The following is a 27,212-nucleotide window of genomic DNA, read 5'->3' as shown; positions in this document are numbered from 1 at the left end:
AGTGAGACTCCGTCAAAAAAAAAAAAAAAAAAAAAAAAAATTCCTGGCAGGGGGAGGGGCTTCTCTACAGATTCCAGATTTTCCCCACAAAAGACAGCTTTTTGGAGCTATTTTTAAAAATATAAAAGAAATATATTTTGGGGGTAAAAGACATCAATTTCTTTCAGGGCCTGCTATCTGTCAGGTGATGCTAGAGTCAGGCTGGAATTTGGTATCTTATTGCTACAAAGAGTGTTTTGTGTTTTAAGATCAGAATGCCTTAAGATCTCTGTTTTAATGTTAATGCTACTCAGTTGTGTCTGAATTCTAAAGGGAGGAGGGGGATAATGAGGCATGTCCTAAACCGCTTCGCATCACAGCCTGAATTAATTTTTCAGGTTTACTTTGGAATGCCCTTGGCTGAGAGGAAAGTCCATTCGGTCAGTTGGGAGGCTTAGAATTTTATTTTTGCCTTACAGTTTCCCTAAACGTCCAGTGAACCTCACTTCTCCTTTAGAAGTGTCATCCCTGGCGCCCACGAAAATGTCTGCAAGATCTGCAAGGGCCACCTTAAAGCCCATGCCACCTTAAGCGGGCCCCACCCCCGGCCTAGCCAATGGGCTGACAGCAGCCGCAGCTGCTGCCACAGTAGCTGACTGGTGACCCTGCCACCCAGCGCTCACACCCTCTGGCAGGTGCCTGGCTATGGCCCGACTGCTCCGGGCTGCAACCTGGGGGCTGTTCCCCTGGAGGGGCTACTGCTCCCAGAAGGCAAAGGTACCGGGAGAGAAGAGAGGTCCCCTGGAGGGATGAGGTGGGGAGCGGGGAACAGGGGGTTCTGATCCCAAGTTTCCTGGGCTCTGTGACGCCCCAGCACCAAGTGACCTGACCTTGGGCAAAAGGGCACTGGGCTTACCCTGTGGCAAGTGTGGGTGTAGAGTGAGTGTAGAGATCAGCTGAGTCCCCACTGCTACCATGAGTGGGGCTGGGGGAGCCAAATGGATGCCCCTGGGTGGCTCTGAAATAAAACACACCTGTGGAAGAAGGCCCTGGAGGAAAGGACCTAGGTTCCAGGCCAGGCTCTGTCCTTAACTTGGCCTCCATTTCTCATCTGTAAAATGGGGAGAAACTGCTCCCCTCCCCAGCCCCCCACGAAGGGCTCCAGAAGCCCCAGCCAGGGCAGAGTGGGGAGGGGGCAGTGGAAGCTTTTCCTCCCTGTCATTCCCTTATCAAGCTCTGAGTCCCCTGTGGCGGGGGTGGTGCTTGGTTGGCCCTGGAGAAAGGAGGAAGTGAGGGACCTTTTCAGGTGGCTCAGGCTGGGCTGGCTATTGAAGGAACACTGCTGATAGCCTTTTTGGAGAGTGAATTCTGGTTTTGTATTTGAATGGCCGGGCGCCTTGGCTCATGCCTGTAACCCCAGCGCTTTGGGAGGCCGAGGCAGGTGGATCGCTTGAGCCCAGGAGTTTGAAATCATCCTGGGCAACATAGTAAGACCCTGTTTTTATTAAAAAAGAAAACATTAAAAAAATTCTGGTGGCGTTTTTTTTTTCTGAGGGGAAACTTTGGCCCCAATGGCTGTGTTTGGAAAAGAGGCATTTCTGGAGAGTGGGTTTGTTTAAAGAGGGCCTACCTGGCAAGGATGTTGTCAGCCGGGGGTCGGCAGGGGAAGCTCACTCCAGCCCCCAGCCCTCCACGCTGACACTGGGGCAGGGCTGTGTCCCCAGGTGTCTTTCGGGGGACCCTGGCAGTGTGTTTCTCCCCTGCAGGGCGAGCTCTGCAGGGACTTCGTAGAGGCTCTGAAGGCCGTGGTGGGCGGCTCCCACGTGTCCACTGCCACGGTGGTCCGAGAGCAGCACGGGCGCGATGAGTCGGTGCACAGGTATGGGAGGGCTCGCAGACCCCTCCCATCTTCTGGATTCAACCCCAGCTGAGAGCGAGGGTCCTGGATTGCGTTCCCCCTCACTCACCTGTTTTGGGGTGCTCTGGCATGTTCTCTGCCCCTCGTTCGCTGTAGCCTCAGGCCCTGCAACACCTCGGGACCAGAGGGTGCCACGCCCCCCTAAATCACTGAGGGTCTGGTTCTAGGTGCGAACCTCCCGATGCTGTGGTGTGGCCCCAGAACGTGGAGCAGGTCAGCCGGCTGGCAGCCCTGTGCTACCGCCAAGGTGTGCCCATTATCCCATTCGGCACCGGCACCGGGCTTGAGGGTGGCGTCTGCGCTGTGCAGGTACAGTGTGGCTCCCCTGCCCGCCCCGGGGCTGGTCCCACCACACCACGGCACACCTGTGGCTGCCTCCCCCGCCGCACACAGCTCCTTGGGTCTGCGCCCGCCCGCGGGCTGCCTGCTTCTGGGGGTCTGGTCTGGCTGCTGGGGGGACACCCGCGGGCTGTGACCCGGGGACGTGGCCAGGTCAGAGACCCAGGTATGCAGTGGTCTCAGCACCCGCTCCCACCAGGGCGGCGTCTGCATTAACCTGACGCATATGGACCGAATCCTGGAGCTGAACCTGGAGGACTTCTCTGTGGTGGTGGAGCCGGGCGTCACCCGCAAAGCTCTGAACCTCCACCTGCGGGATAGCGGCCTCTGGTTTCCCGTGGGTAGGACTCGCGAACCTTTCCTGGGGCCCTGAGGGCACTTGGGAGCAGGGTTGTGTCTGGGGCTCAGGGGACCTTCCTCCCCCAGCCCGAGGGAAAGGACCTCCCGTCCCTGAGGCTGCCTTCTCCTGTACGCCGCCCTCCAGACCCAGGTGCGGACGCCTCTCTCTGTGGCATGGCGGCCACCGGGGCGTCGGGCACCAACGCGGTCCGCTACGGCACCATGCGGGACAACGTGCTCAACCTGGAGGTGGTGCTGCCCGACGGGCGGCTGCTGCACACGGCGGGCCAAGGCCGGCATTTCCGGTGAGTGCCCTCTGCGGGGGCCCTGGCCCTGGGCACTGCTGGGGGGCTGCCCGGGCTGTGAAAGGCACCTCCTGCCGGCCTCCTGGTTTGGCAGGCTAGGCTTCCCCAGGCTCTGAAGCCCTGTCACCTGGGCCAAAGTGGATGGGAACAGGGTTTGTTCTCCCTGCGTGAGGCTGATTTGCTTTGTGGAGCAGAAAGAATTGGGCCAGGGAATCTGGGCCCGAGGGAGGCCAGCCCAGACCTCAGTGCCTGGGATCGGTGTCCTGGGTTCCAGCTTGGGCTTCTGGCCAGAAATCTCTCATCACACAGCCTGGTACTCACCTTGCGTGTCCCTGGGACCTAGGAAGAGTGCAGCCGGCTACAACCTCACTGGGCTGTTCGTGGGCTCTGAGGGGACGCTGGGCCTCATCACAGCCACCACCCTGCGCCTGCACCCTGTCCCTGAGGCCATAGTGGCCGCCACGTGTGCGTTCCCCAGTGTCCAGGCTGCTGTGGACAGCACTGTACACATCCTCCAGGCTGCAGTGCCCGTAGCCCGCATTGGTGAGCTGAGGACAGGGGCAGTCAGGGTGGGCTCCCTGGAAGAGGCCCTCTGGGAAGGCCAGGACTCACCTGGCCTGCCCTCTCCCTGGATCCAGAGTTCCTGGATGAAGTCATGATGGATGCCTGCAACAGGTACAGCAAGCTGAACTGCTCAGTGGCACCCACACTCTTCCTGGAGTTCCATGGCTCCCAGCAGGCACTGGAGGAGCAGCTGCAACGCACAGGTATGCTGGGGTGGAGTGGGGCAGCAGGGTGGGCTGCCTCAGCGGCAGCCGGGTGTCAGCCTCCCTCCCCCAACTGCAGAGGAGATAGTCCAGCAGAACGGAGCCTCTGACTTCTCCTGGGCCAAGGCGGCCGAGGAGCGCAGCCAGCTTTGGACAGCACGGCACAATGCCTGGTACGCAGCCCTGGCCATGCGGCCAGGCTGCAAGGTGAGCGGGACTGGGGTGCAGATGGGGCCCACAGCTCAGCCCACAAACCCTTTCCTCAGCCCACCACTCTACTGCACAGAGCAACAGTCCGAGCCTCAACAAGGGGGCTGGGCCTGGCTGAGCAGGTGCTAGAACCGGGGGCTGCAGGTCGCCCCACCCCGCTGTTCAGATACTGTCTACAGGGAAAGCACAGTTATCTGCTAAGCCCTCAAAAGCTCTTCCTGTGAGCCAGGTCGTGGGAACGGTGCAGTGCTCTCGGGAGTTATAAACGGAAGGAAGGCTTCGTGGAGGAAGAGATGATAGAGAGGGGGATGTTAGCCTAACCTGGGGAAGGGGAATCTGGGCTCCAGGCAGCTGTGCAAAGGCTTAGCAGCCTGGAGCTTGGCGGTGGGAGCCACAGGGGAGTGGGAACAGCCTCTCCCGGGAGGTGTGGCAAGCACGCCTGGGCCATTTGTCTCCTGTGTTGTGCTGGGGGGAGGTGAGGGCTGAGGCCTAGAGAAGAGCAGGATTATTTCCTTGTGTGAGGCCAAGAGCTGAAGCCCAGTGCCCCCAGACCCATCCTCAACCTTGACCACGGTGACCCCGTACTCCCAGGCAGGCAGGGGTAACTCACAGGCCTCCCTCTGACCAGGGCTACTCCACGGACGTGTGTGTGCCCATCTCCCGGCTGCCGGAGATCCTGGTGCAGACCAAGGAGGATCTGAACGCCTCGGGACTCACAGGTTCTGCCCACCCTGCTGCTGGGGAGAGGTGGAGGGGGGGTGTCGGGGTCGACCAGAGCCTGGGGCAGCAGGAGGCAAGAGGGAGGGCGAACAGTTCTGTCCTCTGGGCCTCCAGGAAGCATTGTCGGGCATGTGGGTGACGGCAACTTCCACTGCATCCTGCTGGTCAACCCTGATGACGCTGAGGAACTGGGCAGGGTCAAGGCTTTTGCAGAACAGCTGGGCAGGTAGGAGCAAAGTCAGGGAGGGGAATAGCTGAGGGCAGAGGGAAGGGGGCCCCATGAGGATGTCTCCTTCCTGCCCCCAGGCGGGCACTGGCCCTCCACGGAACGTGCACGGGGGAGCATGGCATCGGACTGGGCAAGCGGCAGCTGCTGCGGGAGGAGGTGGGCGCCGTGGGCGTGGAGACCATGCGGCAGCTCAAGGCTGTGCTAGACCCTCAAGGCCTCATGAACCCAGGCAAAGTGCTGTGAGGGGCTCTGAGCACTTAGCCCACAAGTTCCCAGACTACGGAGCCCCTGTTCTGGAACTTTTCTTCATACCACGGCCCCTGCAAGGGAACAGACAGTAGCTGACGCAGTCTTGCTGCCAGCGAGCCCACTGTATCTGGGCCCAAGGTCAGAGGGCCCAGAGAGAAGCCTGAGCACCGTGCTACTCCCCGTCCTTCTGGCTGGCTCCAGGAGCCTTTGGTTCAGTAAACGACCCTGGGTGGTTCCCAGCAAAGCTGCTTCCTCTCTGCTCCTACGCATCCTGTCCGGGCTGGAAGAGACCATCTGGGTCCACTCAAGACTCTGATGACACTCCTCCCCTGAGGCCTCCCACTGCTGGGGTCCCAGGACCCTTCCCCCTTCACCTGGTGACAGGCACTCCTTTCCTGGTATGGGACGTGAGCTCCCGTGCCATGCTGGTAGGTCTTCTCCTTGGAGCTTCCCCCAGTAAATCTGGAATAAACCTGAAACCCACCTGCAGCGACCTGGAAGTCAGCAGGCAGCACTTCCTCCCCTCCCGCTCCAGGTTCTCTGTCCTTTGGCTAGTGACCCCTTTGTTTTGGGGCTGTCCTCTGACTTGTTATAGCCTGAGGAGGGGGGCGGTGCTCAGGGTTCGGAAAGGAACCCAGGTCCCTGTCCCAGCTACTCGGCCTCAGGCCTGAGGACCTGCCCACGGTGTCACTTAGGATGGACTCTCCAACTGGGCCTGAACCAGGCCTCTGAACACACTGAATGTGTTCCTCAGCAGCTGCCACGTCTTCAGAAACAGAGATGAAACTATTTTTGCACCCACCTCTTCATGGGGTGATGTATCGTACCACCAGCTGTTTTGCCCTCAAGGTCTGTCCACCGGAGGCCCTGTCTTGGGCCAGAGCCTCAGTCTTGAGATGTTGGCAGCTGTTCTCCCTAAGCCCACAGGAGGGCGCCCGACATCATGAAGCTCAGATACCACGCGGCATCTGCTCCACGCAGCTGCGGCTCAGGACTCACTTCTGCCCCGGGCCTGCAGCTCTCAGCCCTGGGCAAACCTCCTCCTAGGGTCAGGGAAGGCCTGGCAGCCCAGAAGCCAAGCTAAGTCCTCCACCCCCGCAGATCCCAGGAACCTGTAGTGCTGTCTCATCTTCCTCGCCCCTCTAGTCTTCGGTCCCTTTTGGAAAGGGGCATGCCACACCCCATGCCCTCCCTGGCCTCCGCCCCTCTCCTCCTCCCATCAGCTGTTCAGTGCTCAGGCAGGCTGCTAGGCCTAAGGCAGAGGCAGCTGCAGTGAGACGCCTCAGTCCAACCTCAGTGCTCGGAACCCCCCCGCTCCAGGCTAACACTGGGCTCCTGCCGACAGCCGTGACACCGACCTGAGCCTGGAGGCCACTCTGTGACGTTTCTGTCCCGTGCTGCCCTGGTGGGGAGCAGAGACCGTGCCAAGGGCTGATTGGTGACAAATCTCAACCCTCTCCCCAAACCACCCCAGCACACGTGTGCTCATCACCCAGACAGCCCTCTCGCCCCTCCCCTTCCAGCCAGCCAGCCACCCACCCACTCCTCCAGGTGGGAATCCTGCAGCAGCTGGATAGGACTCTTCTTTGATGCGCCCTCCAGCGCCTGGAAACTAGGAGGCGCTCAGCAAATGACCATTTCCCACAATCTTTTATTAAGAAAAATTCCAAACATACAGAAAAGTTGAAAGAACAAGTACACTGTTCACTGAAATACCAGCCACTGCAGATTCAACAATGAACATTTTGGCCTTATTTGCTTTGTGTATTTTGGGGGGAACCATTTGGAATTAAACTACACATTTCTTGAAGACATTCACCTATATAATTCAGCATCTATCTCCTAAGAATGAGGACATTTTCCCATGAACTTCAGTACCTTTAAATGGCTGTTAGAGGAATGGTTGGTCTTTGTGAGGGGCTCATATCTAGGAACCTCATCAAAGTGTGCTAGGCCCTTAGCAGAGCGGGTAGAACCTGCTCGCCGGCTCCCTTACGTTCTCTCCCATCCCAGAGAGGCAGAGCAGGGGCAACACAGGATTCTGGAGAGCTGTCCGGACAGAGGATCACAAACATGAGCTCCACCTGGGAAGCTCAGACAGCCCCAATCCCACCCCCACACCAAAAGCAGGCAACCTGGGTCTGGATTCAGAGGACCCCGCAGCCGGCAGAGGGCTGCAGCGTGCCAGGTAGGACTGAAGTCGCTGGGGGTGGGGATGAGCACCAGCCCCTGGAGCCTGGAATAGCACCCGGCGTGGGCTACAGCCCTGCCCCACCCAACTCACAGCTGCTCGGCTCACCCGTGGCACTGCCAAAGCAGCAGGCTTAAGCCGCCAAGGTGGGCACATTGAAGCCTCCGTTTCCAGATCCAGGGCTCAGGCAAGGAGATCTCCTTCAGGGCTGGGCCCTGCCTTGCCAGCTTTGCTGGTGGAATTAAATATAGCACAGGGAGACACAGTTGCCAGGCAGAAGCAGGAGGTGCTGTGAATAGAACAGTGCCCTTTGTGGTGACAAAGCTATGGGGAGCCTGCTGTGCATGTGCCAGGACCTGCAGGGCAGCTCCCCCGGCCCCCACAGGGACCTCTGAGCTGCATGGTTTTGTCCCTACTTCACATGTGAAAAATCTGAAGTTCAGATGAAGTCGTTTCCCCAAGATCATTCTGCCAAGTAGGAGAGCCTGAATGCACAGTCTAGAGCCCACGTTCCTGCCGTCGACTCACAACAGCCCCAAGGTCTTCACCCCAGACGGGTCCCGCGCTGAGGCCCAGGCTCTGAACCACCGAGTCGTCTTTAGTGTTTCTCCGCTGGCCCTGGCTCACGTTTGCCCACTGGCCTGTTGTGAATGCCCTTGCACACAGTAGGTGCCTCTGGAAGCATCTGATGGAGGGTGACTGTGGAGCCAGGGGCTGTGGCAGCAGGGGGGTGGTCCAGACATCAGGCGGGCCTGAGAAGGGTCAGAGCAGAGAGGCGGTGGAGTCGTCTCCCTCCACAGCTTTCCTTCGCTGGCTCTGCAGGAGGCTCTGGAACGCTGCTCCGGGAGCCCGCGGGGCATGGGGACACAGGCCAGGCCTGCACTGCTGCTCCCTGCCCCGAGCTGCCCGCCCAGCCTGCATTTTGCCAACTTTTGTGAGCCTGAGCAGTTGGTTCTGGTTCAAGGGCTCTGAACTGGCACAGCCCCAAACCAGGGCCTCTTCCTGGGCCTCAATGAAGCATGCCCGTGAGTCAGCACTGAGATGCAAACTGAACAACAGGCAGGGCGAGTGGAACGTGGGATGGGGAGCAGAGGCTGGAAGGAGGGGGGCTGGGCCCACACCTGGAAGAACCCACATCCTTGCAGCCTCCAGTAGCTGCAACATCTTGGCCCCTGCAGATCTTTTCAGAGGTCCGGCACAATGACTCCACAGAGGAGGGCTGACTGGTTCCATGATGCTTAAGAGGTTAGGAAGCTTGTAGGAGGCACGCCTGACTTGCCACTCTCCCTCCACCCAGGCCTGTCTGAGGACCAATTCACACACCTGGAGCCCCGAGCAGCAGCCTGAAGGAATGCTAAGGAGGTAGGTGAGGGATTGGGGGGCAGGCCCCTGCCCCCATTTCTTGGTTGTATAACAACACCTCATTAAAATAAAATCACACAGTGTATCTTTTATTAGACATTTTAATACCATATCAAAACACCTTGACTAATGAAGAAAGCTTTTCTCCCAAGCTTTGAACATTTTTTTAAACATTTTATAAGTTTTTTTTGTATTTTAATATATAAATACAGAAACCTATCTTGCATGGGCTGATGCCACGTGTGAACATCAATGGCTAAAATGTTCTCAAACATAGTGCCTGAAAACAGGGGTAGCTGTACATATTTCTTAGTAAGTCTTTTTTTGTTTAAGTTTTCTGGAAAAAAAAATCCACAAGGGCCTAAGAATAATGTTCAGGCATTTTTGCAGGACACTTGTGATTGTTAAATCCTCTGAACTGACCGGAACCAGGAGGAAAGAAGGGAAAAAGAGATGGGATCAGTGGGAAGAAAGTTCTCGATGGGTTGTTTTTTGGCAATGAAGTCAAGATATTAGGGTCTCAAGGGGAGAAAAGAGCAAAAAACCAAGCCAGAAAAATAGAAGAAAAAAAACCAAACCCAAAGTAGACAAGTTGGTGGTGGAGAGGGCCATTTGGGGCAGGGGAAGAGACTGTGTGCTCGCCCACCGTCAGAAGGCTGGCGGCGAGGGCTTGGCTGTGTTCGTCTGTCACTGAGTGGGTTATGGCTGGGCAGCAAACAGCAAGCTGTAAACATCACGAGGGAAAACACCAGTCGACACTAGACTTTTTTTTATATAATTTTTTTTTTTGTAAACACTTTAAAGACAGACCCACAATGCCTTTCAAAGATGAAAAAGAAAATGCCCTTTCCCTCCTGGGCTGAGGGGTGAGGGGAAGGATAGCAGTTGATTCATTCTTCTCTCAAACTTGCTCTCATCCAATTTGGTGTCCTCAGGGAGGAAGGGAGAACCATGATCTGGAAGTCAGTGCAGAAGGGGTGCCCTGTTCCCGCTGGTGTCCCAAGCTCAGCTCTGCCCCAGGGTCCGGTGAGCCTCCTCCCTGGAGCAGGGGCTCTCTGTCCCTGTGTGGACCGTAATAAATAAGTCGTGCTCCGTCGGGCCGAGGGCTGGCTGCTGCATCCCAGGGCAGCTGCATCCCGAGAGGGCAGGCGGGGCTGGGGCATCTACACAGGACCCCAGAAGCCAAACAGCACATGGGGAATTTGCAGCCATGCGCCTGGGCAGGTTCTACTCCCCTGCCTCACTCTCCCCCCGGCTCTTTCTTCTCCCCTTGTCATCAGTTTTTGAGGTGAAGGTAAAAAAAAAAAAGCAAATGTCCCTGATTTGTCTGACATCATCAGCTGTTCTGGGAGAGTTTACTTGGAATAAATAAAATAAACCTAACAAAAGAAAACAAAAACAAGAGAGAGAGAAAGGGAGGGGGAAGAAGAGAGGCCCCAAAACCTTTGGCTGTGAGATGGAGTTCGGCTTTTGGTTTTTATGGGGGTTTTGTCTACTTGTTTGCCAGAAAAAGGAAAATGCCAGCCCAGAACTTGGAAGGGACAGGTGAGATGGGGGTCAGGGGTGGATGGCTGGCAGCAAGCGGGGTACCCCTGGGGAAGAAATGGGGAGGCCAGACCCAGCGGTGAGCCAGAGCGATGTGTGGAGTCAGCACCCAGTGCTGTGGGATGGAGGGATCGAGATCGAGTCTGGCCTGGAGGCCACAGATTCATCTGGAAGCGGCATGGGAAGAAGCAGTGGTCAAATGATCGCTGACGAGCACTTTGCAGGGAACAATGCACCGCTGCTCATGGCTGGCTGTTTAGTAAGTGCAATGTCCTTATGGCAACAGGGAGTGAGATTATCCCCGTTACCAGAGAAGAGGCAGAGACTCAGAGCTCAGCGAGCAAGAGACCACGCCAGGCACAAACCCAGCGCTCAGGCTCCTTTTCCTGCCCGTGCACATTCCCAGGGGATATTCCTGAACTTTCTTTAGGAATGTAGAATGTACTGGTCTCTTCCCCAGCTGATCCTAACTCTTCTGAGCCTGTTCTTCATAACTGCCCATGTTGATTTGTATCTCTTGTCCTTCCCAGGGAAAATCATTTCCAGATGACTAATTGATAAGGTTCTCCTTCCCTCTGCTCCTGCTTTCTTCTCAGTGGCATAAGGGCAGCCCTGCTCCCTAGCCTGCATGCCCCCAAAGTGACCTGACCCCAAGCCTTGAGCCCGGAGCACCCCCAAACGCGGGCTCACCTTTGAGAGGAGTCAGCAAGCAAGCCCGCAGGTCAGTCCGCAGGGTGTTCCGGACAAGATCTGTTCACTTCAAACCACGAGTCTATGCAGCTGGGGGGAGGGGGCCGCAAGGGAAACCACATTACCTGCTGCTCAGGCTGCTTTGAAGGGGCTCTTTCAAAGGGCCAGATTCCTGAGCAGGAGCTTCCTAAGTCTCTTCTGAAAGGACCCCAGAGAAACACAATCATGTCCCCAGATATGGCTACTTTCTGAAGCAGGAAGAAGGGAGAACACCAAGATTAGTCTTGGCCCAGCCAGAGGCAGCGGTGGTGGGTACTGGCTCAGGGGGATCTGGTGCTGTAGGAAGGGGGAGAGTGGCCTTGAGAAGGACCAAAGCTTTCTGTGCACAGGGCCCAGGAGGATGGCAGCAGCCACCAGTGAGGTGAGAGCGGTGGACCCCGCAGGACAGCTAGTCAGCTGTCTCTAAGACTCCAAGGGCAGGGAAGTGGGAACAATGGCACGGCAGAAGGGCCATGGCTCTGGGTGCCAGGGTCCTGAAAGAGCTCCTTCCTGGGTCAAAAGAACAGCTGTGAGGCTCCCTCCCAGTGGGTGACCTCTTAGGAGAGCCCCAAGCTCTACCCTGCTCAGCCGTGATCAGCTGATAGCAGCATCTAGTCCTTACTGCAAGAGGCAGGAGGGGAGTCAGACCAGAGACAGTCAGCCCTGGTCTCCAGTGTTGACAGAGAAAGGCCCTCTGCATCAAAGAGGGAACAGAGATTGCCCCAAGACAGCTTCCTGATTTGTAAACCAACATCTGGGCATTTTCAAAGACAGGAACCAGACAGATAATTTGCATAATTCTCCCTAGGAGTCAAAGATTTCCTTTTCCGGTTCTGGTTAGTGCCTCCCTGGGACACAAGCAAGGCTCCGTGCTGGGAGCTAGACCAAGAATCTCTCCCAGGCCAGCCTTGAGCCTCCTCTGCACCAGCCATGCTGCGTGTCGTGCCTGGTTGTCATCCTGTGCAGCAGTGGCCCTGAGAGTCAGGCTTTGAAAGACCTGAGTGTCAGGAAGAAGCTCTGGGCTCAAGGATTCAGCAGGTGCTGGCCACAGGCAGCACAGTGTCCTCCTCTCTTGGGCAAGAGGATGCCTTCCTTCCGGCTGGAAACAAGGACCAGGCTCACACTGGAGCCTGAGGGTGAATCTGGGCCTGCTACTTACAACTGCTCCCAGTGCTGTGGCCCCACAGGAAATGGCTCTTCCTGCCTCCTGGCCCTCTAGGGAGAAGGCCAGTACAAGGCAGTGGGCACACCCTCCACCTGGCCTTCCTCGCACAGATTGATGTTCTCCCCGCGCGGAGCAGAGGGCCCGTAGAAGAAGAGGCAGGGAGACAGACGGAGAACCAACCTTCCCGGTGGGATCCTAAGCTCCTCCAACCTGTGAGGCTCTACAGGCCTCCCCATCAGCTCCCACCACCTGAGTCCTCAAACCAGAGTACACCTCTGGCAACTCAGCTCTGCCCTGCGCTTGGGATGCTCACACCTTCCCGCCGGCACAATGGACACCTGTCTGACAGCCTCTGCCCTTACCCACTCGGAGCCAGAGGTTAGGGGAGAGATCATCCCATAACCAAAGGAAACAGAATGGCTGGAGATGGGGGTCTGCCCCTCTGGGAGGTGGGGTGCACTGAGCTACCCTGCCAACCCCTCCTACCTTTTGTGATAGATGCACAGGCAGGGCAGCCTGGCTATCGTGTCCCCCTGCAGCAGCTCCTCCAGGCAGATCACACACTCACCCGCATCTTTAGTCAGCACATCATCTGCAAGGGGGACAGGGGAGAGTGCAAGAGGGTTAGTCACCAGTGGACAGGTGGCACGGGGCAGGCGAGAGCCTAGGAACTAGGGAACTGCTAAGCTGCCCCAAGCTGTGCTCGGCTCTGCAGGGGACACAGAAACCCAAGAAGGACCTTGACTCTCACCATGGAGATAGATAATGCGTGGACACTACATGTTAATTACCCAAAGACAAAATGGGATTAATCCCAACACGCAATTAACCAAAAGCCTAGGTGACAGTGGACAAAAAAGGCTTGGAGAAGGGTAGACACGAAGCAGGGGCAACATGAGGCAAGCTGTTTCCCTCCGCAGATGCTTTCCCTAAACACACACGCAGCTGGTGCGCTGATGTCTGGTTTGGAAAAATATGGTAATGGGGAGAGTGGTAGGAGGCAAGAATGAGAGGAAGAAACTGGTCCCCAAGAAAATCCTTGTGCATGGAGGTTCACAGCAGCGTTGTTCACAACAGCCCAAAGGTGGAAACAACCCAGTGTCTACCAGCTGTGCAACGGATACACAGAGATGACGTATCCAGACGATGGAATACTACTCAGTCAGGAAAAGGAAGAACTGCCACATGCTACAACATGGATAAACGTCAAAAATATTACATAAAGTAAAAGAAACCACCTATTGTATGAACCCACTCATATGAAATGTCCAGAATAGATACATTCATAGACAGAAAGGAGATTGGGATTGGGGACGGGGGAAACGGGGAGTGACTACTTAATGGGAAAGGGGTTTTCTTTCCCCCACCCTTTTATTTGAGGTGGAGTCTCACTTTGTCGCCCAGGCTGCAGTGTAGTGGCACTATCTCGGCTCACTGCAACCCCCGCCTCCTGGGTTCAAGTTATTCTCCCGTCTCAGTCTCCCAAGTAGCTGGGATTACAGGCGCCCACCACTACGTCTGGCTCATTTTTGTATTTTTAGTAGAGATGGCTTTCACCATGTTGGCCGGGCTGGTCTTGAACTTCTGACCTTGTGATCTGCCCACCTTGGCCTCTCAAAGTGCTGGGATTAAGGCATGAGCCACCACACCCGACCCGTTTTTCCCCTTTTAAAAACTTTTTTGTGGTAAGACTAACATATGCTGTATCCTCTTAATGAATCTTCAAGTATACAATACAGTATTGTCAACTGTAGGCACTATGTTGTACGGGAGATGTCTAGAACTTACTCATCTTGCATAACTAAAATGTTACACCCATTAATCCACCACTCCCCTCCCCCCCGCCCAGCCCCTGGCCTCCACTAGTTTTCTCCTCTCTGCTTCTGTGAGTTTGACTATTTTAGCTACCTCATATAAGTGGAATCACATCAGAGGTTTTCTTGTGGGGCAATGAAGTGTTTGGAACCAGATAAAGACGGGGGTTGTGAATGTCCTAAATGCTATTAAATTGCACATATAAAAATGGTTAATTTTATGGTGAATTTCATCTCAATGTTTAAAAAGAAAGAAACAAAAAATGACCCTGCTCACCATCCCAAAAAGAAGAAATGGAAGGAAGCTACTTGCACCTGTGGGAACCCAGTGGTTTTTATTAAGTCCTATGACATTCTGCGTGCTGGCGACAGTGAATAGTCGTGATCTTGGGATTCAAGCAGCTCACAGACTAGTAGGGATGCCGAACAAGGAGACCAAAAGGCACAGCATGAGGACTTCCAGGACATCTTCTGACGCGCAGGCCCAGGGGCGAGGGTATGGAGAAAGAGACCTCATCAGGCTGTTCCAGGAAGGCTTTGGAGAGGATGGATGAGGCTGGGGTGGTGACGGGAGATTCTGGGCACAGGGAACAGCCTTGTGTTCTGTTGTGGTGACTGGGGCTGACAACAAGGAGTGCGCAGCAGCCCTGCGTGTGCCGATGGGGGCAGCGGGGCAAACAGCAGGTGCCTGCACTAAGGGAGGGTGTCCAGAAGGAAAGCATGAGAAGGAAGGGACGGATTCTGAGTTGGGTGGGAGGAGGCCTGGCCAGCTGATGGAGACCTCCAGGAGGCTGCTGAAGCCTAGAGCTGAGGTTTGGAACAGAGACATGGGTGCCAGGCATGGATGTGGGATAAAGAGGCAGTCCGGGGAGAAAGTTCAGACCAAAATCCAAAGAAGGCAGAAGACAAACCCAGGCTGACATGAGAATTTGAAGGGCAGGTGCAAGAGGCGGCGTGAACAAAAGGCGACCCAGAAGCTCTCCACGCCACAGGGGAAATATCAGGAGAGCAGTGTCTCGGCTGTGAAGAAGGCAGAGCTTGTGGCAGGATCCCTTCTCCATCACTAAAGGAGCTTAACTGTCCCGAACACTGCCAGTGACAAACACGTGTGCGTGTTTTCCTTTGAGCCTCACCATATTCCAAGCTGGGCAGGTCACCCGGTGTTATTCTCATTTTGCGAATGAGGATCCGGAAGCCCAAGGAAGTCACACACCTCATGAGAGGGTTCGCGGATGGTGGGGCTGGGACTGGGACCCTCTGCTTGAGAGGCCTTCTCATTGCTGTTTCTTTGTGTTCTCTTATTATTTCGGTGGAAAGGCAAACACCTGGGGCCCATAAAATGAAGATTCTTCAAGGCCCAGAAGGCTATGGCTTCCACTCCTCAAAGCCCCCTACCAGGAACCCCAAGGAAAAAGCATAAAATGGAACCGATTCGATCTTTAAGTCCCCAGGCACATGAGCTGCGAGAGAAGTCACTCGCTTCCTGGCCACCAGGACAACTTATGGTCATTTTCTGTCTGGAACATCTGGCTAGCCTGAGGGCCCGCCTGAAAGGGCGACACAAACTGAGAAGGGAGATGGCACAGAGTCTGCTGCTGGAGTGTCTGTCCCCTCAGACTCCAAACACGGCAAGTAGTGGATGAACACATGGGCGTGATCCCCCTGCTTGAAAGCACTAGCTACCATACATATTCAAATGCGTGTGTAGGCACAGATCAAAGTCTGGAAGGATGCACACACTTTCATAGTGGTAGAGGAAAGGAGGACCTGGAGAAAAATCCTTTCATGTACTTCTGTAGTATTCGAATGTGCACTACTTTATTTTTTTCTTTTTTCTTTTTTTTTTTCCTGAGACGGAGTCTTGCTCTGTCACCCAGGCTGGAATGCAGTGGTGCGATCTCGGCTCACTGCAAGCTCTGCCTCCCGGGTTCACGCCATTCTCCTGCCTCAGCCTCCCAAGTAGCTGGTATTACAGGCGCCCGCCACCACGCCCGGCTAATTATTTGTATTTTTGGTAGAGACGGGGTTTCACCGTGTTAGCCAGGATGGTCTCAATCTCCTGCCCTCGTGATCCACCCGCCTCGGCCTCCCAAAGTGCTGGGATTACAGGTGTGAGCCACCGCGCCCAGCCTCGAATGTGCACTACTTTAGTTAAAAACCCCGACAGGGAAGCATACTGGTGTTTGCATTTTACTATGAAATGCATCAGAAGGATAAGATGGGTTGGTGGATGGATAAACGGGTCTAGTACACTGCAGACTCCAGGTGGTGCCTGTGTTGTGTAACAGGGGTTTTCTCGTTTTTTTTGAGACGGAGTCTTCCTCTGTCGCCCAGGCTGGAGTGCAGTGGCCGGATCTCAGCTCACTGCAAGCTCTGCCTCCCGGGTTCAAGCATTTCTCCTGCCTCAACCACCTGAGTAGCTGGGACTACAGGTGTGCGCCACCATGCCCGGGTAATTTTTGTATTTTTAGTACAGACGGGGATTCACCATGTTGGCCAGGATGGTCTTGATCTCTTGACCTCATGACCCACCTACCTTGGCCTCCCAAAGTGCTGGGATTACAGGTGTGAGCCATCGTGCCCCAGCAATAGGGGTGTTCTTTACACACTTTCAACTTTGCTGTACACCGGGTGCAGTGGTTCACGCCTGTAATCACAGCATTCTGGGACGCTGAGGCAGATGGATCACCTGAAGTCAGGAGTTTGAGACCAGTGCGGCAAACATGGTGAAAGCCTGTCTCTACCAAAAAAACAAAAATTAGGCAGGCATGGTGGCGCACACCTGTAGTCCCAGCTACTTGGGAGGCTGAGGCAGGAGAATCATTTGAACATGGGAGGCAGAGGTTGCAGTGAGCCAAGATTGTGCCACTGCACTCCAGCCTGGGTGACAGAATGAGACTGTCTCAAAAAACATAAAAACTTTGCTGTGTGTTTGACATTCTTCATAATAAAACAGAGGGAAAAACCTCAACATAGATGGAAGGAAAAACGGCATAGCTTAGTGAGGGCAGAGTCATCCTGCAGACATTCTTGGACCTGTATTCCCTACTCTCTTTGTCTTGGGCACCTCATCTATGACATGAGTGTATGGGCTACAGCCCTTAGTTTCCTCTAAAGCATTCCTTCCCCTCCATACTTAAGGAGGATTTCCTGGGAACACAGCAATTACTGATTCCGAAGTAGTTTCCCTTTGCATTTTCTCCTACTGATTAGTATACTCCACTGTGAGCCGAAGGGACTAGCTAGAATTATCTGGGTCCCATACAGCTTCCCACACCAGGTGTATTCTCTCCCCATCTGTGTCAGCTCCAGGAGGGCACATGTGGTCTCCCTCATGGCCCCGCAGGAGGTGATGGATTCAGGGAAGGGACAGGCAGGTATGAGGATAAGGCTTAGGCGCTGTATAACAAGACTGTACTTCACTCTCCTTCTTTTTGCACTGAACCTCACTGGTGGAAAGGGAAGGGGAAGGGGAAGGGGAAAGGCAGGGGGCACGAGGGCGATTCTTCTTGTCCTGGGACAGAAGGCCTGTGCACTAAAGGACTCGGACTTGAGCACAGGAAGCTTAGAGGCAGCTTTTCCTCACCACTCCACAAGGAGGTTTTATGCAGTGCAGTGTTGTGCCTTACCAGCTGGCCTGAGTCTGCGGCACTGGTGGGAAGAACTAAAATGTGCAGGCACCCCATGCAGGCTGGCACATGGCAGGGAGCACATTTCACTGGGACCAAGAGCCACTGGCTGCAAAAGGCCACCTGGAGGTTCCTGGCAATAGGGAGGAGTCGTGGGCTTCCACTCAGACTGCATGGGGAAGCCAGCAGTGCCCACACAGAGCCCAGTGCCCAGGGAGCAGCATTCTTCCACGGCAGAAGGCAGGAGGCACACAAACCCAGCAAGAGGTTGGAGTGGGCCGAGTACAACTTCCTGTCCCCACCCCTGGGGCTGTGGGAGTTAGTGGCCTCCGGATGTCCCTGGGATCCTAGCAGGGAAGTGGAAATGGCTGAAGCTGATGCTTGACTATCAACTGGTTCCTACAAGACTTCCAGAAGCATCTGACGCGAACCTGCTGCCTGCAGTCAGAGAAAAGCCATGGCGGCGGCCTTGCAGCACAAAACCCAGGCTCCTGGCCCACACAAACTGACACTCTGTGGCAGATGGAGTCAAATGTCCCCTCGTATCTCCAGGCCCCCAGAGAAGGAGTTCAACAAATGCTGCCGGATGGTCATGCGCAGTGGCTCACACCTGAAATCCCAGCACTTTGGGAGGCTGAGGCGGGTGGATCACAAGGTTAGGAGATCGAGATCATCCTGGCTAATACGGTGAAACCCTGTTGCTACTAAAAAATACAAAAAAAAATTAGTCGGGCGTGGTGGCGGGTACCTGTAGTCCCAGCTACTCGGGAGGCTGAGGTAGGAGAATGGTGTGAACCCGGGAGGCAGAGCTTGCAGTGAGCTGAGATTGCACCACTGCACTCCAGCCTGGGTGACTGAGTGAGACTCTGTCTCAAAAAAATAAAAAATTAAAAAAAAAAATTAAACAAACAAACAAAAAACCAAATGCTGCCGGATAAGAACACAGGAACAAAGCCAAACGTTCTACCATTTGGGTTCTGCCCTTTTCTTACTAGCTCTCAAGCACCTCCCAAGTTTCCTGACACTATTGTACAACACCAGCCAATGTCACTGCCCAAGGGGGAGCTTGGAAGTGTGTTTGGCCTGGCCGGGGATGGTGCCAGTGCCTGTCCCTCTAACCAGACCAGGGAACCAAACCAGAATGGCAGGCACAGCCCTAAAGCCAAAACAGGAGGGAGGGATGATGCCTGTGATGGGCCAGGGGTGGGAGGCGGTGGCATCTTCTGCTCCCTCCTTGGGATCCAGGCACGGTGCTTCTGACAGCTGCTATTTGTCAAAGCAAAGATATCCAGGAGGAGGAGAAAAACAGCCTTACTTCTCTGAGCCAGCTATATGCAGGTAACTCCCCAGACACACAGATCATGACTCCTAAAGCCCCTGTGGGGATCTCCGGATAAGCTCATGCAGCTGCTAAGTGGTGATGACTCCCAAGCCCAAGTTTCTGCCACCCAGCGACCGGCCCCTTTTCCTTAAAAGACCAGTCCATAAGGTGTCTTCCCTCGGGGCTGGAAAACACCACCCATCTCACAGGCACTTCACTCACATCTCCCCCTTTCTGTGAAGTGTGTGCAGGGGGCCTGAGGTGGATGCAGGAACTTGGTCACTGAGTGAACAGACCAGACAGGACAGACACACACCTGCCCTCCACCACGCCAGGCTTGAGTGTCCTGCGGAGAGCTCTGGCAACACATCCTCAAGAGACCCTGGAGCTGCTAGAAGTATGGAGGGATGAGGCTCACACAGCTGCAGACACAGGTCTGCACCTGGCTGGGAGGGAAAGCTCGTGCAGCTCCGAGGCAGCAGCTGAATGCAGGAACATACCTCTCCATCTCCACTTGGGCCTGGTGGACATTACGGGCCCACAGAGAAGGAAGGTGGGAGTCAGAAGGGAAACCCCTAGCAAATGACGCAGAGGCTCAGGTTCCGCCCTCTGGCCTCATTTCCAGCCTAGGTGCGGTGGAGTGCCTGGTCCTGCCGCCTCTTCAGCATGCAGAGCTGCTGGCCCAATCTGCCAAGGACAGGACAGGGCAGTGCCACCCATGCCAGGCCTTGTCAGCTCCCCTTTTGGGAAATCTGGGGGCTGTGCTCTTCAGGCAACGGGGTGACCTTGAGCAGAGAGCATGGCCTACTAGCAGTGGCCCATCCAACTCCCCAGGCCTTTGAAGTGCAATACAATTGTTTTGGTGAGCTGGGTCACCCGCAATGAGGATAGTGGGGACAGCCAACTAAAGCTCAGGCCTGGAGTGCTCCATACTTTCCTACTGAGGCCACCACAGCTCCCTCCCACAGTCCCCTTTCCTGTAGCCACCTGTTTCTGGTTTCCTCACTTGTGTCAGGGCCCTGCAGGCCTGCCCTCATCGCTTTCGCTCCTCATGCACCCAGCAGCGGCCAGTCTGGCGGTTGGTACAGCTGGTCAGCAACAACTGGACACCTTGGGTGAGCGGTCACCTGCCCCTCCCTGCCCTCCTGTAGGAGTAGTAACAGGACAGACACCTCCACAGTCTGACTCCAGCCTGTCCAGCCTGATTCCAGCCTGTACAGCATCTAACAATGGCTCTGGGCAGTGCCCCAAGCAAGGCTGGGCAAACTCCTCAGCCAGCACCCAGTTTCCCCAGGCAGGGAAAGGGTAGGCTGCTTTCATCCTGACCACAGGGTCTCTGAGAGGAGGCGACACGGGACAAAGTGGTGCCTGCAGGCACAGGGCAGGCTACAGCCAGAGCCATTTCTGCTTTTCCAGGAAGCCAGATCCTCTCACATTTTTATTTTATATTTTATTTTTTGAGACAGGGTCAAACTCTGTTGCCTAGGCTGGAGTGCAGTGGCGTGATCAAGCCTGCTGCTGCCTCGATCTCCTGGGCTCAAGTGGTCCTCTCACCTCGGCCTCCTGAGTAGCTGGGACTACAGGCGCTTGCCACCATGTCAGAAAAAATTTTTATTTTTAGTAAATGGGGTCTCACTATGTTGCCCAGGCTGGTTTCAAATTCCTGAGCTCAAGCAATCTTGGCTTCCCAAAGTGTTGGGATGACAGGCGTGAGCCACTGCACCCGGCCTCCTTTGACTTTAAAAGATAGCTTGTGTGACATTTAGCATCTCAAGAGCCTTGAAGATGGGGGCAATGGCCTTTGGCAGAGGGGAGGAAGAGGGCATCATGACGTAAGAAGCTGGGCATGGGCTTCCGCCCCCTAGAACACAGCTGAAGGGAGCTCTCCTTGGTGCTGCTGGCAAATGAACCTGCTGCCCCCCAGATTCTCCCTAGGCCGAGGACCCCTAAGCTTTCAGTTAACAGCAGGTCACCTGCATGACTCCACAGGATTATGATGCTCTTCCATTCAGAGCATCGTCAGTCAGACCCCCATCTCCACGCTTGTTCTGCTAGCCCAGAGACTCAGGGTAAAAATGTGAGTGCGTATTCTTTAGGGCACGGTCCCTCACTCTCAGAGTCACAAACAGAGATGTTAGAAAGGGAGAGAAATTAAAACACCCATTCAGGTTGATCCATCTTACCCACAAAAAAGAAGCAACAAACCCCCTCCCTTCTATACATTATCCTCACCTTCCAGGAAGGCACTTAGGAGGACAGGGGGTTTAACGTTCGGTGCTCTGGGGTCGACCGACCGCCCTTCCCTGCCCCTCCAGCAGGGGCTCAGCACATTCCCAAACCTCCCCAGCCAGGTGCCTGTCCTCAGAGCATCATGCACTGGCTAAACCAGTTAAACTAGTCTTGCCTTTCGTAAGTTGTGTTTTTTCTAAGCTGGCAGGCAGCTACTGGAGGCCTTCCAACCCACCACTCAGGCCAACCCTCATAATAAGAAAAATACTACTTTCTATCTGCCTCATTTAGGAGGTTTCTACTTTTTTCCTTTGGTGGTTAACTAAATTTCATCTTATATAACCATCATAAATTTTCTAAAAATTTCCGCAATTGGTGCCAACAACCACAGAAAGTGTGTGTGTAAATGGGAAGTCTTCAGGGGAGTGACCAGGAGTTCTAGTGAATCTTCATAAGAAATCTCTTCACTCTCTAAGAAAGCCCCACCTGACCCCCTTTCCAGAAAGATTCCAAGAACTCACACCTCTGACTCTGAAGTCTTTTTTTAAATTAGAAAAGGTAACATGCAGCAGGTGAGGGTGGGATGATGACAAATCACGGAGAAAACATCGGAGCTCCCGAACCTTGGCCCACGGTCTGTGCTCCCTCTGAGCTGGAGCAGGCCCTGGGCGTGCCTGGGGATGCCCACTCCACATACACCTCTGGAAGCAAATGCTCTCTTCTTACCTGGAAGGTTTAGGGTCTTCAGAGAAGACAAAGACTGAACATGAGGAGTCCATACCACATGAACAGTGTCCACAGAGGGCCAGACCATTGTTTCTGAACAAAGCACTTCACCACCTTGAGACAAAGTCCACTGGAAGGACTGGAGACAACCGGCCTCTCTTTGCCTCCAGTGGTAAAGGACTGGCTTTTGCAAAAAAGATCCTTAGGTTTAAAGCCTCTAGTTTACAAGCACACACACACACACACGTACACATACAGAGACACACACACCCTTGAGGAGGTGGCCTGCTTCTCAATTCCAGGACAAAGGAAAAACTAGAACCAGAACCAGAGGAGCAGTGGTCATGCCTCAGGCCGGCTGGCCAACCTCCCCTTCCTCTAAGGGGGCCCTGGCTCCCAGTGTGGTTTCTGTAGCCTTGGGTGAGGCTGCCAGTGGTGGGGTATAGGGGGGTGAACCAACAGCACCAGGCACTCAAGTGCTGATACAGAGGGGGACATGGGGACACATAGTGGCGTCCCAGGCAGTTCTCTGGCAGAGGAGCTGGAGAGGCTCACCTTCCCTGTTCTCTACAGGGCAGTGGGGGTAACTCTGCATTTGGGGCATGGGGGCCCAAGAGCACTCTGTCCTCCACGGCTGCTCTTGCAAAGTTCTTGCTGAGAACCAGGTTTTCTCAGGCTGAGCCCCTCTGAGGCTTCTTTGTATTCTTCCTACAACAAACGCAGTGTCTACAGAGAACGCCCTAGCAACCCACAGGACAAACGGAGGACTTCATGAGGTCTCCACACATGTGGGAAAGAAGTGAATAGGGTTTTTGAGGCCATGGCTGGGGAGGGCTGTGAGACGCAGGGAAGGCTCCTCTCCCTCCCTGGTCCCAGGCGGAGACGGCAAACAGGGACAAAGCCGAGCCTGAGCGTCCTGACAGCATGCACGCGACAGGACTGACGCGAAGCCTGAAGCACATGTGACAACAGACTTAGAGGCTCAGCAGCAGTCAGCCCCGGAGAAAGGAGGGGCTGTCCCCTGGGGAGGAAAGGGGCTTCCCAGACCACAGCTATGATGCCCAGGGGAGGGCCGTGCTGGTCCTCCCACCTGAGCATGGGCTAACAGACGCATAGAGCTGAGCCACGTGGGTAATATGCCCACCTGCATCCAGAGTCTTTTGGCTGGACAAGTAATTAAAAGAAGTTTTCAGGAGACCCGAGTGGATGCCATCAGTCAGTTACCTCCCAGGAGATGCTCTGAGACCATGATCCCTCCTAGGCTCATGCTTTGTAGGGGAAAGAGCCTTCTGGGAGTGAGGAGGCTGCAGGGCAGAAAAGAGTCTCCCCAGGAAACATTCTTGCCGGGCTGGTTGCAAGTCATCCAGTCCTCAGATGCTCTCAGAAATCCCAGAACTCTTTTTCCAACCACTACTATGACTTGAATCTGGGAAGGTGGGCCAGGACCGGGGTTGGAGCGCACTCAGGTCCACTGCCTGTTCTAGTGGAAGACGCCGTTTTCTGATGAACATGGTTTGGAGACCAGACTAAACACTAAGCATGGAAAACCAAGGGCCAGCCGTGGCATGGGCTGAGCAGCACTGAGCAGAAGTCTGTGGGCTCTGGAGAACTGCAAAAAGAAACCTATAGAAGGTCTCACATCTTTCATGGCAGCTATAACTTCCCAAGCACTGACCATGTGCCAGGCTCTGTACCAAAGAGCTTCCTGTGCCATCTCTTACCCAGTTCTGACAATCCTATGAACCAAGTATTGCTATCCACATTTTACAGACCAGAAAACTGAGGCTCCGCTAAGCTGAGATTGTAGACAGTGAGTGTACACTGCAAGACTGTAGACAGTGAGTGGTAGAGGGAGATTCGAACTCACATCAGCTGAACTCCAAAGTCTTATGCACAGCATGCTAGGCAGATGTTGACAGTCATTTTGTTCCCTAGAGGCGTCCTGTTAGGTTAACTTGGGTGTTTTGAAATCCCCTGCCCTCAGGATCCTACCCACTGCGGTATTCGCTGTTCAGCTCTGAGGCAGCCTCCAAGGTAGGAGGCAACATGGCCGGGGTGGAGCAGCAAGGTGGCCCATCTGCATTTTCAATCCCCAGAACATCTCTACGTCACACATACTCCCCGTCAAGCTCTCTGGTGTGGAGTCATAGGACTAAATCAGGTGTTCGTCCGAGTTCGAACATGACAATGAGATGACCAGCCTCTCGGCACTCTGTACATGCCACCAGCACACAGCACCCACCTCCCCAAGGAGGGTGGGTGCTTGCTCTGGGCCCCTCCTCTGAGCCGTGGAGGACATCTGGCTGTCTTGGGGCCTTCCACGGTCAAGTGTGTGACGGGTGAAGGAATGGCTACATCTCCCAGCCAAAGTCCTCAGAACTGAGTTGCAGAGAGGCAGGGGACTAACTGAGCAACCTGAGAGCCTTCCCAGGCCTCGGACCTGACCCCTGGGCCTTCCTTCCTTGTCCTGCTCCTCTTCCTCTCTGACTTGAGCAGCAAGGCTCCCTGAACAGTCCACTTCCTCACCACCACTCAGGACACCTGCCAGAGGGCAGGGTGAAAATACGGCCCAGAGCCACCCTCGACTGGAGGCTCCCCCCAGAACTGGCCGGCTCCCCTGACGGATGCTCTGGAGGCTGGTGAGGCAAGCCAAGCCCTTACCGTTGTAGGAGAGGCGAGGTTTGCTCAAACACATTATAAAGTGCATTTCCATCTCGTCAGAAGCCACAGACTTGGAGCAAATGGGGCACTTGAAACCTGCAAGAGAGAAGAACGGGATGAAATGTTTTCTCCAGATCCAGTACATCCACAGTACATGTGGACACTCTCGAATGACAGCTGTGTGGGCTCAGGGTCAATGTAGAGGATGACCATTGGAACAGACCCTAGATCTGTCCTCCTTCAAGGACTCATTTGAGCATTTGCCTTTTTTTGTTTTTTTTTGAGACGAAGTCTCACTCTGTCGCCCAGGCTGGAGTGCAGTGGCACAATCTCAGTTCACTGCAACCTCCGCCTCCCGGGTTCAAGTGATTCTCCTGCCTCAGCCTCCCAAATAGCTGGGATTACAGGTGTCCGCCACGATGCCTGGCTAATTTTTATATTTTTAGTAGAGATGGGGTTTCGCTATGTCGGCCAGGCTAGTCTTGAACTCCTGACATCAGGTGATTCGCCTGCCTCAGCCTCCCAAAATGCTGAGATTACAGGCGTGAACCACCGTGCCCTGTGGCATTTGCCGTTTTGATTGCAGCCTTTGACTGACTACCAGCTTTCACTAGGGCTCTCCCTGCCTTATGTCCCTCGTTAAGGTTTAACCAAGGTCACTGACACCTGACTTGAATTTTATTTGCTTTAGACCCTTTCTCAGAGGGGTCTGGTGGACAATGGGGTAGGGAGGCATCAAACTAAGGCACCTGGAAACTCAGCCTTTGCATAACAGTTTAACATCCTTCTGCCTCACAGCCTTTCAGCCACTTGGTTGGATCACCCTGGGAGGAATCTCATCCCTCACCCAGCTCCCAGCCTCGGCCGCCCATGCCAGGTAGCACCTCTCTCCCTCACTCACAGCCCCCTCTACCTCCCTTGTGGCTTAAGGCCACTGTCCTTTGAGATGTGTGTGAGCTGAGGGGTGGCCCTCCAAAGTGCTCCCAGATGCCACACGAGCCTTAGCCAAATGCCACCAAGAGTAACAGCTGTTTCATGGTACCAGGCCAGTATCGGGTATTGTGATCCTGCCGTTTCATTCCCAAGGCAGTATGAACTGCTTACACATCCAAAGAGTTTCAACTGATACAGAATTGTACCCATACTGGAGAATTTTGGTTGAGAATCTTCCGAGTTGAACTCTGTTAAGCCAACCTAATCCCTTGATCCATTTTTCCATACAACACAGATGAATTATTTCTAATATTTTCCATTCTACTTTCATTGAAATGATTTTCAAATGGATCAATTCTTTTCCATATAAATTCTATCAAAAAGATCTGTTGCCACTGAAATATTATTTGTCTGCATTAAATTGTGCACATCACAGCTTCTCCCTTTTGTGACTGTGATTCCTGACCGCCCAGCCTGGACTTCCTTATGTGGCACATCTAACAATAGCTGACCCTTGAACAACATGGGCTAGAACGGCGGGGCTCCACTTCCATGTGGATTCTCTATCGCCTCTGCCACCATGAGACACAAGACCAACCCCTCCTCCTCCTCCTCCTCTTCCTCAGCCTACTCAATGTGAAGACGATGAAGACCTTTATGATGATCCACTTCCAGTTAACGAACAGTAAATATATTTTCTCTTCCTTATATATATTTTTAAATGTTATTAAAATTTTTTTAATATTAGAGATGGGGTCTCGCTATGTTGCCTAGGCTGGTCTTGAACCCCTGGGCTCAAACAGTCTCCCGGCCTCAGCCTCCCAAAGTGCTAGGATTACAGGTGTTAGCCACCGTGCCCGGCCACTTCCTTATCATTTCCTTAATAACATTTTATTTTCACTCTCTTTATTGTAATACAGTATATAATACATTTATAACATACAAAATCCATCTTCATCGACTGTTTATGTTATTGGTAAGGCTTCTGGTCAACAGCAGGCTATTAGTAGTTAAGTTGTGGGGGAGTCCAAAGTTATACACAGGGCTGGGTGTGGTGGTGCACGCCTGTAATTCCAGTACTCTGGGGGGCTGAGGCGGGCAGACTGCTTGAGCTTAGGAGTTTGAGACTAGCCTAGGCAACATGGCAAAAGCCTGTCTCTACAAAAATTACAAAAAAAAAAAAAAAAAAAAAAATTAGCTGGGACTGGTGGTGTATACCTGTAATCCTAGGTACTTGGGAGGCTGAGGTGGGAGAATTGCTTGAGCCCAGGAGGTCAAAGCTGCAGTGAGCCATGTTCGTGCCACTGCACTCCAGCCTAGGGGACAGAGCAAGACCCTGCCTCAAAAAAAAAAAAGAAAAGAAAAGAAAAGAAAAAGTTATATGCAGATTTTTGACTGTGTAGGAGTCAGAGCCCCCCACGTAGTTCAAGAGTTCACTGTACTGTTGTAAAGACTGGACTCGTGTGTTCATTTTTAGTCAAATTTTCCATATGCAGTTTTAATTCACACTAGTGATAACCATCTACAACATTTCTCTTCTTTTCTTTTCTTTTTTTTTGAGATGGAGTCTCACTCTGCAGCCCAGGTTGAAGTGCAGTGGCACGATCTCTGCTCACTGCAACCTCTGCCTGCAGGGTTCAAGAGATTCTCTCACCTCAGCCTCCCGAGTAGCTGGGATTACAGGTGAGTGCCACCATGCCCGGCTAATTTTTGTATTTTTAGTAGAGACGGGGTTTTGCCGCATTGGCTAGACTGGTCTCAAACGCCTGACCTCAGGTGATCTACTTGCCTGAGCTTCCCAAAGTGCTAGGATTATAGGCATGAGTCATCCAATGTTTCTTTCTTTTTTTGA

General features: G+C 54.0%; 2 protein-coding genes across 5 annotated transcripts in view; one reads left to right on the top strand and one right to left on the bottom strand.

Annotated features, from left to right (window-relative positions):
• Positions 1–614: 614 nt before the first annotated feature.
• Positions 615–5,546, top strand: LDHD (lactate dehydrogenase D). Of its 2 annotated transcripts, none has more exons than XM_011976801.1 (11): positions 615–756; positions 1,746–1,858; positions 2,065–2,206; positions 2,436–2,577; positions 2,721–2,880; positions 3,224–3,423; positions 3,519–3,647; positions 3,727–3,854; positions 4,486–4,576; positions 4,692–4,803; positions 4,884–5,546. In XM_011976801.1, exons 1-11 carry the CDS (start codon positions 685–687, stop codon positions 5,047–5,049), a joined length of 1,455 nt encoding a protein of 484 aa, XP_011832191.1. In that variant the 5' UTR covers positions 615–684; the 3' UTR covers positions 5,050–5,546. The 2 variants fall into 2 exon arrangements, with proteins under 2 accessions (XP_011832191.1, XP_011832190.1); XM_011976800.1 differs by having other exon boundaries at positions 3,155–3,423.
• A 1,140-nt stretch (positions 5,547–6,686) lies between these two features.
• Positions 6,687–27,212, bottom strand: part of ZNRF1 (zinc and ring finger 1, E3 ubiquitin protein ligase) — a 126,716-nt gene continuing 106,190 nt past the window's right edge. Inside the window, exons 2-6 of one of the 3 annotated variants that reach the window (XM_011976796.1) lie at positions 24,428–24,523; positions 22,322–22,474; positions 12,534–12,639; positions 10,844–10,933; positions 6,687–9,669 (exon numbers count right to left, since the gene is read on the bottom strand). In XM_011976796.1, coding sequence (XP_011832186.1) covers positions 10,876–10,933; positions 12,534–12,639; positions 22,322–22,474; positions 24,428–24,523 — 413 coding nt within the window. In that variant the 3' untranslated portion in view covers positions 6,687–9,669; positions 10,844–10,875. The remainder of the gene's footprint in view (positions 9,670–10,843; positions 10,934–12,533; positions 12,640–22,321; positions 22,475–24,427; positions 24,524–27,212) is intronic. The other 2 variants (XM_011976797.1, XM_011976798.1) reach the window with 2 other exon arrangements.

Source organism: Mandrillus leucophaeus, unplaced genomic scaffold, assembly GCF_000951045.1.
Source record: "Mandrillus leucophaeus isolate KB7577 unplaced genomic scaffold, Mleu.le_1.0 Scaffold17, whole genome shotgun sequence".
In the NCBI taxonomy this organism is placed as follows: Eukaryota; Metazoa; Chordata; class Mammalia; order Primates; family Cercopithecidae; genus Mandrillus; species Mandrillus leucophaeus.
This window is presented reverse-complemented; position numbering and strand designations above follow the sequence as displayed.